General features: G+C 38.9%; 1 protein-coding gene across 2 annotated transcripts in view; it reads right to left on the bottom strand.

Annotated features, from left to right (window-relative positions):
• Positions 1 to 514: 514 nt before the first annotated feature.
• LOC133622520 (SLAIN motif-containing protein 1-like) overlaps positions 515 to 14,367 on the bottom strand; it is a 33,566-nt gene continuing 19,713 nt past the window's right edge. The window contains exons 7-9 of one of the 2 annotated variants that reach the window (XM_061985338.2): positions 8,026 to 8,154; positions 7,676 to 7,952; positions 515 to 1,036 (exon numbers count right to left, since the gene is read on the bottom strand). In XM_061985338.2, coding sequence (XP_061841322.1) covers positions 961 to 1,036; positions 7,676 to 7,952; positions 8,026 to 8,154 — 482 coding nt within the window. In that variant the 3' untranslated portion in view covers positions 515 to 960. Of the gene's footprint in view, positions 1,037 to 3,085; positions 3,613 to 7,675; positions 7,953 to 8,025; positions 8,155 to 14,367 lie in introns of those variants that run through there. The other variant, XM_061985337.2, reaches the window with a different exon arrangement.

Raw genomic sequence — 14,367 nt, 5'->3', positions numbered from 1 at the left:
TTTGCTCAATATGTTGAAAAATATTCTTAAATTAAGTAAATGCTCGTGCCATTATCTTGACATAATGATATGCGCTCGGCATCATGATTTTTTTTTTCATGCTTGAAGTAAGAAATGATTACTTTAAAAAAGTAGTTTTATACTTGTGAGTGTTGATGACACAGCTTTGCAACAGTTGATATTCTAGTTTCAAGCATGTTTTACTCAATATAGGTCATCAAATCTCAGCAACAAGCTGTAATATCTGACTGAGATCATTTAGGACCAAAACCCTAAAAACAAGTAAAACACTAACATAAAATCTGCTTAGTGAGAAGAATTATCTTATCAGACAGAAAATAAACAAATATCACCCTTATTTGAGATATTTAATCTTACTTAGATTTCAGTTTTTGCGGTGTGGGTGTTGTTGATAAATGGCTTTCGCTTTGCATAGTAGAGTTTTAACTTGCACGTACACAATTTCATTTTTATTATTCATCTCGTTAAAAAAAAAAAAAAAATCAGTGTTAAAATTGAACAGAATCATTTTTAATAAATGCATCATTTTCAAGCAGTAAGTCAATCATAGAAACAAGTGTGCATTAACAGTAAACAAATTGGGTGACTGTGACGTTTCAAGTGTAAACTTTAGCAAACAGACAGACAAGGTGTTGGTTGTGTTTAACGTGCAACATGAAGTGTTTAACAGTGAAACAAGTCAAATAAGTTAGAATTCACATTTAAACCTGACTCATACAGCATGTTAAAGTGCCCACACAGACTTTTGATTTTAGCAGCATTATTGGCACATGTTCCTAAAAAGGGGAAAACTTAATCATTGCTCTTTATTATAAATCTATAAATAGTTATTTAAAATTGTGTTTCCTTGCACAAAAAGCAGCAGGGACGAGAGACACCCCTTTGGCACAGACCTGAATCAGTCGTCATTAAATATTTGGTCGGCGCTTTCAATTTCCGTCAGTAGCGGCTGTCCCTCCATGCGCGGTCACGGACGTTGCTGAAGGCCGACAAGCTCTTTGGAGGGGTTAGTAAACTGGAAACAGGACATTATGGTCACGGGAGGATTGCAAACGCCACATTCAAAATATTACTAGGGGTGTAACGGTACGTGGATTTGTATTGAACCGTTTCAGTACGGGGGTTCGGAAGGGGTACCGAACGAGTTTCCACACGAACATACAGGTAAAAGCCAGTAAATTAGAATATTTTGAAAAACTTGATTTATTTCAGTAATTGCATTCAAAAGGTGTAACTTGTACATTATATTTATTCATTGCACACAGACTGATGCATTCAAATGTTTATTTCATTTAATTTTGATGATTTGAAGTGGCAACAAATGAAAATCCAAAATTCCGTGTGTCACAAAATTAGAATATTACTTAAGGCTAATACAAAAAAGGGATTTTTAGAAATGTTGGCCAACTGAAAAGTATGAAAATGAAAAATATGAGCATGTACAATACTCAATACTTGGTTGGAGCTCCTTTTGCCTCAATTACTGCGTTGATGCGGCGTGGCATGGAGTCGATGAGTTTCTGGCACTGCTCAGGTGTTATGAGAGCCCAGGTTGCTCTGATAGTGGCCTTCAACTCTTCTGCGTTTTTGGGTCTGGCATTCTGCATCTTCCTTTTCACAATACCCCACAGATTTTCTATGGGGCTAAGGTCAGGGGAGTTGGCGGGCCAATTTAGAACAGAAATACCATGGTCCGTAAACCAGGCACGGGTAGATTTTGCGCTGTGTGCGGGCGCCAAGTCCTGTTGGAACTTGAAATCTCCATCTCCATAGAGCAGGTCAGCAGCAGGAAGCATGAAGTGCTCTAAAACTTGCTGGTAGACGGCTGCGTTGACCCTGGATCTCAGGAAACAGAGTGGACCGACACCAGCAGATGACATGGCACCCCAAACCATCACCCAACCATGCAAATTTTGCATTTCCTTTGGAAATCGAGGTCCCAGAGTCTGGAGGAAGACAGGAGAGGCACAGGATCCACGTTGCCTGAAGTCTAGTGTAAAGTTTCCACCATCAGTGATGGTTTGGGGTGCCATGTCATCTGCTGGTGTCGGTCCACTCTGTTTCCTGAGATCCAGGGTCAACGCAGCCGTCTACCAGCAAGTTTTAGAGCACTTCATGCTTCCTGCTGCTGACCTGCTCTATGGAGATGGAGATTTCAAGTTCCAACAGGACTTGGCGCCTGCACACAGCGCAAAATCTACCCGTGCCTGGTTTACGGACCATGGTATTTCTGTTCTAAATTGGCCCGCCAACTCCCCTGACCTTAGCCCCATAGAAAATCTGTGGGGTATTGTGAAAAGGAAGATGCAGAATGCCAGACCCAAAAACGCAGAAGAGTTGAAGGCCACTATCAGAGCAACCTGGGCTCTCATAACACCTGAGCAGTGCCAGAAACTCATCGACTCCATGCCACGCCGCATTAACGCAGTAATTGAGGCAAAAGGAGCTCCAACCAAGTATTGAGTATTGCACATGCTCATATTTTTCATTTTCATACTTTTCAGTTGGCCAACATTTCTAAAAATCCCTTTTTTGTATTAGCCTTAAGTAATATTCTAATTTTGTGACACACGGAATTTTGGATTTTCATTTGTTGCCACTTCAAATCATCAAAATTAAATGAAATAAACATTTGAATGCATCAGTCTGTGTGCAATGAATAAATATAATGTACAAGTTACACCTTTTGAATGCAATTACTGAAATAAATCAAGTTTTTCAAAATATTCTAATTTACTGGCTTTTACCTGTAGGTCATCAAATCTCAGCAACAAGCTGTAATATCTTACTGAGATCATTTAGGACCAAAACCCTTAAAACAAGTAAAACACTCTAACATAAAATCTGCTTAGTGAGAAGAATTATCTTATCAGACAGAAAATAAACAAATATCATCCTTATTTGAAATATTTAATCTTACTTAGATTTCAGTTTTTGCGGTGTGGGTGTTGTTGATAAATGGCTTTCGCTTTGCATAGTAGAGTTTTAACTTGCACGTACACAATTTCATTTTTATTATTCATCTCGTAAAAAAAAAAAAAAAAAAAAAAAAAAAAAAAAAGTGTTAAAATTGAACAGAATCATTTTTAATAAATGCATCATTTTCAAGCAGTAAGTCAATCATAGAAACAAGTGTGCATTAACGGTAAACAAATTGGGTGACTGTGACGTTTCAAGTGTAAACTTTAGCAAACAGACAGACAAGGTGTTGGTTGTGTTTAACGTGCAACATGAAGTGTTTAACAGTGAAACAAGTCAAATAAGTTAGAATTCACATTTAAACCTGACTCATACAGCATGTTCAAGTGCCCACACAGACTTTTGATTTTAGCAGCATTATTGGCACATGTTCCTAAAAAGGGGACCATTTAATCATTGCTCTTTATTATAAATCTATAAATAGTTATTTAAAATTGTGTTTCCTTGCACAAAAAGCAGCAGGGACGAGAGACACCCCTTTGGCACAGACCTGAATCAGTCGTCATTAAATATTTGGTCGGCGCTTTCAATTTCCGTCAGTAGCGGCTGTCCCTCCATGCACGGTCACGGACGTTGCTGAAGGCCGACAAGCTCTTTGGAGGGGTTAGTAAACTGGAAACAGGACATTATGGTCACGGGAGGATTGCAAACGCCACATTAAAAATATTAATAGGGGTGTAACGGTACGTGGATTTGTATTGAACCGTTTCAGTACGGGGGTTCGGAAGGGGTACCGAACGAGTTTCCACACGAACATACAGGTAAAAGCCAGTAAATTAGAATATTTTGAAAAACTTGATTTATTTCAGTAATTGCATTCAAAAGGTGTAACTTGTACATTATATTTATTCATTGCACACAGACTGATGCATTCAAATGTTTATTTCATTTAATTTTGATGATTTGAAGTGGCAACAAATGAAAATCCAAAATTCCGTGTGTCACAAAATTAGAATATTACTTAAGGCTAATACAAAAAAGGGATTTTTAGAAATGTTGGCCAACTGAAAAGTATGAAAATGAAAAATATGAGCATGTACAATACTCAATACTTGGTTGGAGCTCCTTTTGCCTCAATTACTGCGTTAATGCGGCGTGGCATGGAGTCGATGAGTTTCTGGCACTGCTCAGGTGTTATGAGAGCCCAGGTTGCTCTGATAGTGGCCTTCAACTCTTCTGCCTTTTTGGGTCTGGCATTCTGCATCTTCCTTTTCACAATACCCCACAGATTTACTATGGGGCTAAGGTCAGGGGAGTTGGCGGGCCAATTTAGAACAGAAATACCATGGTCCGTAAACTAGGCACGGGTAGATTTTGCGGTGTGTGCAGGCGCCAAGTCCTGTTGGAACTTGAAATCTCCATCTCCATAGAGCAGGTCAGCAGCAAGAAGCATGAAGTGCTCTAAAACTTGCTGGTAGACGGCTGCGTTGACCCTGGATCTCAGGAAACAGAGTGGACCGACACCAGCAGATGACATGGCACCCCAAACCATCACCCAACCATGCAAATTTTGCATTTCCTTTGGAAATCGAGGTCCCAGAGTCTGGAGGAAGACAGGAGAGGCACAGGATCCACGTTGCCTGAAGTCTAGTGTAAAGTTTCCACCATCAGTGATGGTTTGGGGTGCCATGTCATCTGCTGGTGTCGGTCCACTCTGTTTCCTGAGATCCAGGGTCAACGCAGCCGTCTACCAGCAAGTTTTAGAGCACTTCATGCTTCCTGTTGCTGACCTGCTCTATGGAGATGGAGATTTCAAGTTCCAACAGGACTTGGCGCCTGCACACAGCGCAAAATCTACCCGTGCCTGGTTTACGGACCATGGTATTTCTGTTCTAAATTGGCCCGCCAACTCCCCTGACCTTAGCCCCATAGAAAATCTGTGGGGTATTGTGAAAAGGAAGATGCAGAATGCCAGACCCAAAAACGCAGAAGAGTTGAAGGCCACTATCAGAGCAACCTGGGCTCTCATAACACCTGAGCAGTGCCAGAAACTCATCGACTCCATGCCACGCCGCATTAACGCAGTAATTGAGGCAAAAGGAGCTCCAACCAAGTATTGAGTATTGTACATGCTCATATTTTTCATTTTCATACTTTTCAGTTGGCCAACATTTCTAAAAATCCCTTTTTTGTATTAGCCTTAAGTAATATTCTAATTTTGTGACACACGGAATTTTGGATTTTCATTTGTTGCCACTTCAAATCATCAAAATTAAATGAAATAAACATTTGAATGCATCAGTCTGTGTGCAATGAATAAATATAATGTACAAGTTACACCTTTTGAATGCAATTACTGAAATAAATCAAGTTTTTCAAAATATTCTAATTTACTGGCTTTTACCTGTATAAAGTAGCCACCTCTGCTTCCTTCTGCCTCTGTTTCTATCAGTACTCTACACAGCACCCAGCATTGTCCCACCCACACAACTATCTGATTGGTTACAAACAGAGCGGTAACAGCCAATCAGCAGTGCGTATTCAGAGCTTAGCGTTTAGCAGGTAATCATCAGGCCACGGAATTTCCCCAAACTATAAAAAACACCTCCCCGTCAACTCCTAGTAACATCACTGTAGCGGTAAAGTCCTAAACTATTACTGGTTGCCGAATATAACTGAAGCTAGTTCAGACGTGTGCAGCTGGCTAATAATTGACGTCCAGAATTGTGTCCATGTTAAACACAAATATTTATTAACCTACAGTCACGTAAATCAAACTCACTTGGTAACAAAAACGGAAAATAAACGGGAGCAAACAAATCATAGCCTGGCACAGTCAAAAACTGTTGCACCTCTACTCAGCAACACCTGAGCAAGATCCCAGACCCTCCCTAAGTAGACTGGCACTCGGCCTTGAGCCAACCCCTTTAGTGACGTCATGAATTTGACGGACAGAAAGAGTAAATGGCTCTAACAATCACTATGATCCCGTTGACCTTCTAGAAATATAATAGGCAGCTGAGCTCGCTCGCAGTCCTGGCTGGAGGTGAAGGCTAATTCGCTTTTAGCGTAACGTTAGCTAATTTTACGGTGTGTGTGTGTGTTATGGACAGCAAAGCCCTGCCTGTCTGTTATTTCACTTTACCTTTTTCTGTGTTGATTGAGCTGTGTTGAAGCAGCAAAAAAGGACATTATGTTAAATGAAGAGTTTCTGTCTCTGATAGTTGATATAATAATGTAAGTGCATCATTAAGCCTACATGAACTCCATGGTGTTCAGGGATGAATAGTCTCTCCTATTGCTATTGTACCATTTTTTCCCGCTATAGTTACATTAATCATTAGTACATACCTGCCAACTTTTGAAATCAGAAAAACCTAGTAGCCAGGGTCCAGGGGCCGCAGGCCCCGGTAGGTCCAGGACAAAGTCCTGGTGGGGGGTTTAGGGGAGCAAAGCCCCCCGACGCAAAATGATTATTAGCATTCAGACAGGTTAAAATGTTGCTAAAACCATCACTTTTCTATCAGTCACAGTGACTTTTCAAAACAAAAATATTACAGCAAAAATCATATGGGTTGATTGACATGTTTATTCTGTAAGCTAACTTCAATAGTTTGAAATTATTTTGACAGTTAATGCCAGTTATCCTGTCAACCTTGTGATCAGCCAGTGCGATTGGAAGTCCATGCTCAATTATTGCCTCCGTAAATAAAACTTCGGCATTTATCACATCCAAAGAATCTGTTTGGGCGACGAAAAACGTTGAAAGTTTTCCACTTGTATCGCTAGCAACGGCATTAGACTTGTGTTTTTTTGTCCCAACGTGGTCTTTTACATCGCTAATTCCTCCGTGTCCGATCGAAAAATCTTGTCTGCACAAGGTGCAATTCGCGTAGTTTTCACCCTTTTTGGAACAGATAATTATTCCCGGATAGGCTTTTGAATATTCTTCACGGAATGACTGCAGTTTTCTTTTCGGTTTAAGACTCGTTTGCGATTTTTCTCCGGCTGATTCCATGATCGTTCGCTCGTTTGGAAACAATGGCAACTGGTGTCTCGTGCTTGGCAGCGGTGCTATAAATAGCCTCGCGCATGGCATTCGGAATGGCTCGATAGGAAGTTACGGGAAGCAGTGTCGATTGTCATTGTTGTTACGCGATTTCGTGAATAAAACTTAAAAAAAAAAAAAAAAAAAATTTAATTAATGAAAAAACTTATTTTTTATCACTGCAACCGTAACCCGGAATAGGTTGATGAAAACCGTACTAATTACGGGAAAACCGGAGTAGTTGGCAGGTATGTTAGTAATGGAGCAGCCTAGTTTTGAATGGCAGGGTCCCTGCTATCACATGTTGATAAAAATACAACATTTACATAATAAAAATCAACTACAGCCTTCCCAAATGCTGTAATAAATCAAGCAAGACGAGTTGACTTGAAACTGTTTAATGTTGCACTTTTTATATGTAGAAGACATTTTTGTCATTTTATTTAATCTGAGCAACAACTTGAGGCAGTTTAATGTTGATTAACGTGGGCAGAATTATTGTAGTGTTCCCAATGTTAAAAAGATAAAGCCATTGTTTACAAATTTGGTAAATAAATAACCAAAAAATGTTGTTTTCTTACTGTACCGAAAATGAACCGAACCGTGACCTCTAAACCGAGGTACGTACCGAACCGAAATTTTTGTGTACCGTTACACCCCTAAATATTACAGATAATATTTCCGTACCTGCATGCTGATTGGATCACTTTGCCAGTGGGGGTGTGGCTTCCGGTTTTATCGCAGTAAGCAGGCGGGGACAGGATGCTGCCGAGTGATGCCGACACACAGAAGGACGATGTTTTACGTAGCGTGGGGATGCCGCTGTTGCCGCCCGACGACAGCGAGGTCGGCACGGAGGCCGAGCCCTTGATGGTGGGGCTGACGTAGGCGGTGGCCTTTGGTTGTTGCTGTGACGACGGAGACGCACTCTGGGCCCTGGTGTGCAGCGGGCTGGGGGATGCCACTGGAGGTCGAAGCACAAAAAAATGCGACCGCTTTCCATCTTAATCTCCAAAAATGATGATTGGATGACTCACTGTTAGACTGTAGGCCAGTCAAGCACTCGGGAGAATCAAAGCTCTGGCTGTTACGAAGCGAGGAGGCGCTGGGAACTCGGGGATTACTTGGAGCGCCGGCGAGGTTAGGTAAGCTCCCCCGCATCTTATCTGATAAGGAAAAAAAAATCTGTTAAAACGATGTTATTCAGACAGTGCAGACCTCCACCAAGGCTGTAATATTCAGCTCCAAAAAGAAGTGCATGTGTTTAGACCACCACGGTGCATCTTGCCAGGCATCGTGTAATAGGTTATAGCAGAGGTGGGACCAAGTCATTGCTTTGCAAGTCACAAGTAAGTCTCAAGTCTTTACCCTCAAGTCTCGAGTCAAGTCCCGAGTCAAGACAGGGCAAGTCCGAGTCAAGTCCAAAGTCAAGACTGGAAAGTCTCAAGTCAAGTCCCAAGTCCTGCATTTTGAGTTTCGAGTCCTTTCAAGTCCTTTTAACCACAGACTAATATATTTACACAGATTGTGTATGCTTTTAAAACGCTGTATTTATTTATTAAAACAAGTGCATTTTAAATTGCAGGAAAAAAGATAGTGCTGACATTGCACTTCAAAATAGCACTATTAACCAGTCATTTTAAACATGTAACTCATTCCTTTACAGAATAAACACATTTGAAAAAAAAACCAAGTGCAACTGTACTTATTTGCACAAAAGTGTTAACATTGTATTTCAATGGCATATTGCATTGTAACTAGTTCCACAGCAGTTTCTATCCTGTTCTTACCTTATCTCATTGATCTCATCTCATACTGTATGTGTGTTTACACATGAAAAACATAACAAATATATGAACATAATGAACAGAGTTGTACTTTTTAGATGTCAGGACCCTATGCAATATGTACACATATTCTTAATATAGTATACATTTTAACTGACCTTTATTTGACTATGTTTGTCTTTTTGTAGGTGGCTAAAATACGCGGTGCTGCTGACTGCCGTCTAACGTTACGCTACTGTGTGTGATACATTGACTAACGTAACGTTACTGTGTGTGATACATTGACTAACGTAATGTTACTGTGTGTGATACATTGACTAACGTTACGTTACTGTGTGTGATACATTGACTAACGTAACGTTACTGTGTGTGTGATACATTGACTAACGTAACGTTACTGTGTGTGTGATACATTGACTAACGTAACGTTATGTGTAGGTACCTCATGCAACCCTGCTTAAAAAAAATCACTTGACAAAAAGTATGAATAAGGTAGCAAACTGCAGTGGACGCAACAGATTACCGTGTTTGCAATGACGTTATAACCATAGACATCTTATAAGTAGACGCAGCATTGGTTGCTGTGACGTGAGTAATTTGGCCGCCATCTTGAAGTGGTGATGAGGAGCCGGCGAGCAGCCTAAACTGACAGTTGACAGGTAGAAAACAAAGATGGTGTTCAGCGTTTTCCTGCTCAAATGAGCGGACTGTTGAAAATAGGAATTGGGGGATTACTTTTCACAAGTAAGATTTAACATTAACGTACTATTGGTTGTATTTTATGAAAATAATATTACCACAGAGTTGAGAAGGAGCAAAGATCTTCAATATTTGTATGTGGAAATCACAAAGAAATCTTCTGGGGAAGGATGACGCCCCTACAGGGGTTTGCTTTACAAACTTTCAGCCCCACCTAAAACAAAATTCACCAGCCGCCACTGATTATGATGCATTCTCATTTTAGGCAAAGTATAAGACAATACTTTCTTAACAGTATAATTGTAACCAGGAATAAGTCTTCAAGTAACAATATTCAAATACTAACATTGTTGGGTTAAACAGAATTTGGTTTTATTCTGAATCCAGTGAAACAGATTGGTGGTTTTAGCTGATATGAAGACTTTCAGGTGTTTATATATGTTTAAGTATTTGGCAGACGCTTTTATCCAAAGCGCCTTACATGAAAAAATACATATAAAACAATCACTGCAAACATTATCATTTAAGGGAAGAATGTAATAGAAAATATCAATACAAAGTGTCAAGACAGAATAAACTCTCTGCTGCTGCAGCAACAGGTCCTACGATATATAGATGTCTAATGTATTCATACATATATATTATGTAGGCTATACGCATATATATATAACCTAATCATATTGTTTCTTCAACTTAAAAATAGCTTTCCGTTTTTTCCCCCCTTCTCTGGGATTATATTCCCGGTTTTGATCTCGGACGTCTGGTCACTTATAGCGTATAAGAATATTATATTACTGTTAAGCAAACTATGAATAATAAAACACGCCAAAACATGTGTCTGTTATCATAGCTACATGTATGACAAAAAAGGGGGTGAAAATCAGTGGTATTCAGTGAGGTAAGATGAATTAAATGCGCTGGCAGTTCATGGCTCCTGCCAAATGAATTGCACTGAGTGGAGCGGATCACCACTCCAAGATGGCGGCCACGCGTCTCGTCTGCGCCAGTAGGCAGTAGCGCTCTATGCTGCGTCTACTTATAAGATGTCTATGGTTATAACGTTAGCAGTGAGTTTGCAGCCTCACTGATTTAACTTCACAGCAAATAAAAGTCACGTTACTTAGCCAATAAACGTTATCTTACATTCAAAACTTACCCTTCTTTGTTCAACTTCAAATGTCGAACGAAGTTGGAAGTTGTTGCGTCTCCGTCTGTAATATTCGAACTGCGTGATTTGTATACGGCAGTTCGTTTTAAGTTGACCAAGTCGTAGTTTTTATACCCGAACGAAACCAACTTTAACATAATTGTTTCTCACTGGCACGTTGTTGGACAACTCTTGTTCATTGGTTGTCCTGCAATTTGATTGGATGAATGCTGCATGATGAAAATAGCGTAGATCTAATTTGATTGGCTGTTGTACTGACAGCACACCAGCTGACAGGAACAACACGCTGATAGACAGACGAAGAAAATGAAAAATACGGAGCGCTCCCAAATAACTTTTTAAGCTTTGGATTTTGGGGAAAGTGGCAAGTCATGTCAAGTCATGTCAAGTCAAAAGGCTCAAGTCCAAGTGAAGTCACAAGTCATTGATGTTAAAGTCTAAGTCGAGTTGCAAGTCTCTTTACATTTTGTCAAGTCGAGTCTAAAGTCATCAAATTCGTGACTCGAGTCTGACTCGAGTCCAAGTCATGTGACTCGAGTCCACACCTCTGGGTTATAGTCATACTTGCCAACTAGGGATGTCCGATAATGGCTTTTTGCCAATATCCGATATTCCGATATTGTCCAACTCTTTAATTACCGATACCAATATCAACCGATACATGCAGTAGTGGAATTAACACATTATTATGCCTAATTTGGACAACCAGGTATGGTGAAAATAAGGTACTTTAAAAAAAAAAAAAAAAAAAAGTAAGATAAATAAATTAAAAACATTTTCTTGAATAAAAGAGAAAGTAAAACAATATAAAAACAGTTACATAGAAACAAGTAATTAATGAAAATTAGTAAAATTAAGTGTTAAAGGTTAGTACTATTAGTGGACCAGCAGCACGCACAATCATGTGTGCTTACGGACTGTATCCCTTGCAGACTGTATTGATATATATTGATATATAATGTAGGAACCTACCACAATATTCATAACAGAAAGAAACAACCCTTTTGTGTGAATGAGTGTACATGGGGGAGGGAGGTTTTTTGGGTTGGTGCACTAATTGTAAGTGTATCTTGTGTTTTTTATGTTGATTTAATCATTTAAAAAAACAAAACAAAAAAAAAACGATACCGATAATTTAAAAAAACGATACCGATAATTTCCGATATTACATTTTAACGCATTTAAGATAAGATAAATAAATTAAAAACATTTTCTTGAATAAAAAATTAAGTAAAACAATATAAAAACAGTTACATAGTAACTAGTAATTAATGAAAATTAGTAAAATTAAGTGTTAAAGGTTAGTACTATTAGTGGACCAGCAGCACGCACAATCATGTGTGCTTCCGGACTGTATCCCTTGCAGACTGTATTGATATATATTGATATATAATGTAGGAACCACAATATTAATAACAGAAAGAAACAACCCTTTCAGTAGTAAATGGGGGAGGGAGGTTTTTTGGGTTGGTGCACTAATTGTAAGTGTATCTTGTATTTTTTATGTTTATTTAATAAAAAACAAAAAACGATACAGATAATAAAAAAAACGATACCGATAATTTACGATATTACATTTTAACGCATTTATCGACATCCCTATTGCCAACTCTCCCGATTTTTCACTCATGAGTGAATGCAAGGCATACTTGGTCAACAGCCATACAGGTCACACTGATGGTGGCCGTATAAACAACTTTAACACTGTTACAAATATGCGCCACACTGTGAACCCACACCAAACAAGAATGACAAACACATTTCGGGAGAACATCCGCACCGGAACACAACATAAACACAACAGAAAAAATACCCAGAACCCCTTGCAGCACTAACTCTTCCGGGACGCTACAATATACACACCCCGCTACCACCAAACCCCCCCCCACCCAATCTCCCGAATTCGGAGGTCTCAAGGTTGGCAAGTATGGTTATATTATGTATGGAACAACAAAACAGTCAGCTATATGATGTGTATTTACCAGTGGTGTAAATAACCAGAAATCATGATCATAATTAAAGATAAATAAATGTACTTTCCCTAAATATCTAAAAGTATTCATATTCTTTTCATGTCATATTATGCTCCTTCCAGTGCTGTTGTTTTAGGTTTGAGTTTGTATCCAATCAGAATTCAGCTAGCTTATGTTGCCATGCTGTGCCAAATCTGCCAGAGGCCTACAGAATCAACAATGCGGGCGTCCGTGCACTGTAGGTGAACGGGCACATACAGTTGATAGATAATTGCGATAGCCAATCAGATCACGAGTTGTTGTCAGTAAGGCCTTCTAGCTGGCCTCACGTTGAACGTGACATTTACGCGTCCTGGGATTGGATACTAATCGGGACTGTTAGCGGATGAATTTGAGAACACATACAGTTGATAGACAGTTGCGATAGCCAATCAGACCACAAGATGTTGACAGTAGCTGTTCTGTTACGACTAGAAGTTGTAAACTCTTGTTGTTAAAGTGTGTCATGCTTGGCATTTAATTAACATTGTTACACGTGTACCGTATTTTCCGCACTATAAGGCGCACTTAAAAACCTCCAATTTTCTCAAAAGCTGACAGTGCGCCTTATAATCCGGTGCGCCTTATACACTGCAAAAAGTCGGTGTTCAAAAACAAGAAAAAAAAAAAAATACAAAAATGTGTGGTATTTTATTTTGAACTAAGCAAAATTATCTGCCAATAGAACAAGAAAATTCGGCTTGTCAAGACTTTCCAAAACAAGTAAAATTAGCTAACTTCAATGAACCCAAAAATACCTTAAAATAAGTATATTCTCACTTATTAACAAGTGCACTTTTCTTGGTAGAAAAAAAAAAAAAAAAAAAAAAAAAGAGACCTTTTTGCTCAATATGTTGAAAAATATTCTTAAATTAAGTAAATGCTGGTGCCATTATCTTGACATAATGATATGCGCTCGGCATCATGATTTATTTTCATGCTTGAAGTAATAATTATTACTTAAAAAAAGTAGTTTTATACTTATGAGTGTTGATGACACAGCTTTGCAACACTTTATATTCTAGTTTCAAGCATGTTTTACTCAATATAGGTCATCAAATCTCAGCAACAAGCTGTAATATCTTACTGAGATCATTTAGGACCAAAACCCTTAAAACAACTAAAACACTCTAACACCAAATCTGCTTAGTGAGAAGAATGATCTTATCAGACAGAAAATAAGCAAATATCACCCTTATTTGATATATTTAATCTTACTTAGATTTCAGTTTTTGCAGTGTATGTGATATAAATGTTGCAGTATATGTTATACCTTTCTGTTAAAAGATAAACAAAACACTACGTCACTGACTTTACCTCAAGGAAAATAATAAAACAGCTGTTTATTCATTTTGGGAGTGGACGGAGTTGTCAGAACGCTGGTTTGTAATCTATTAATGAAGTTTGACTGACCTGACTGTTTTGTTGACATTCCCTTTGGGGCAGCTCCATCTAATGGATGCATAACGTAACCCCAGCCTCTACTGTAGCGTCTATTCTATGCGCCTTATAATCCAGTGCGCCTTATAATGCGGTGCGCCTTATATATGAACAAAGTTTTAAAATAGGCCATTTATTGAAGGTGCGCCTTATAATCCGGTGCGCCTTATAGTGCGGAAAATACGGTATTTGTCGCTATCACCGATAATTTTGAAACAGATACCGATAATTTCCGATATTACATTTTAAAGCATTTATCGTCCGATAATATCG

Source organism: Nerophis lumbriciformis, linkage group LG23 (assembly GCF_033978685.3).
Source record: "Nerophis lumbriciformis linkage group LG23, RoL_Nlum_v2.1, whole genome shotgun sequence".
In the NCBI taxonomy this organism is placed as follows: Eukaryota; Metazoa; Chordata; class Actinopteri; order Syngnathiformes; family Syngnathidae; genus Nerophis; species Nerophis lumbriciformis.
The sequence above is the reverse complement of the archived record's forward strand: the minus strand, read 5'-3'. Positions and strand labels throughout refer to the sequence as shown.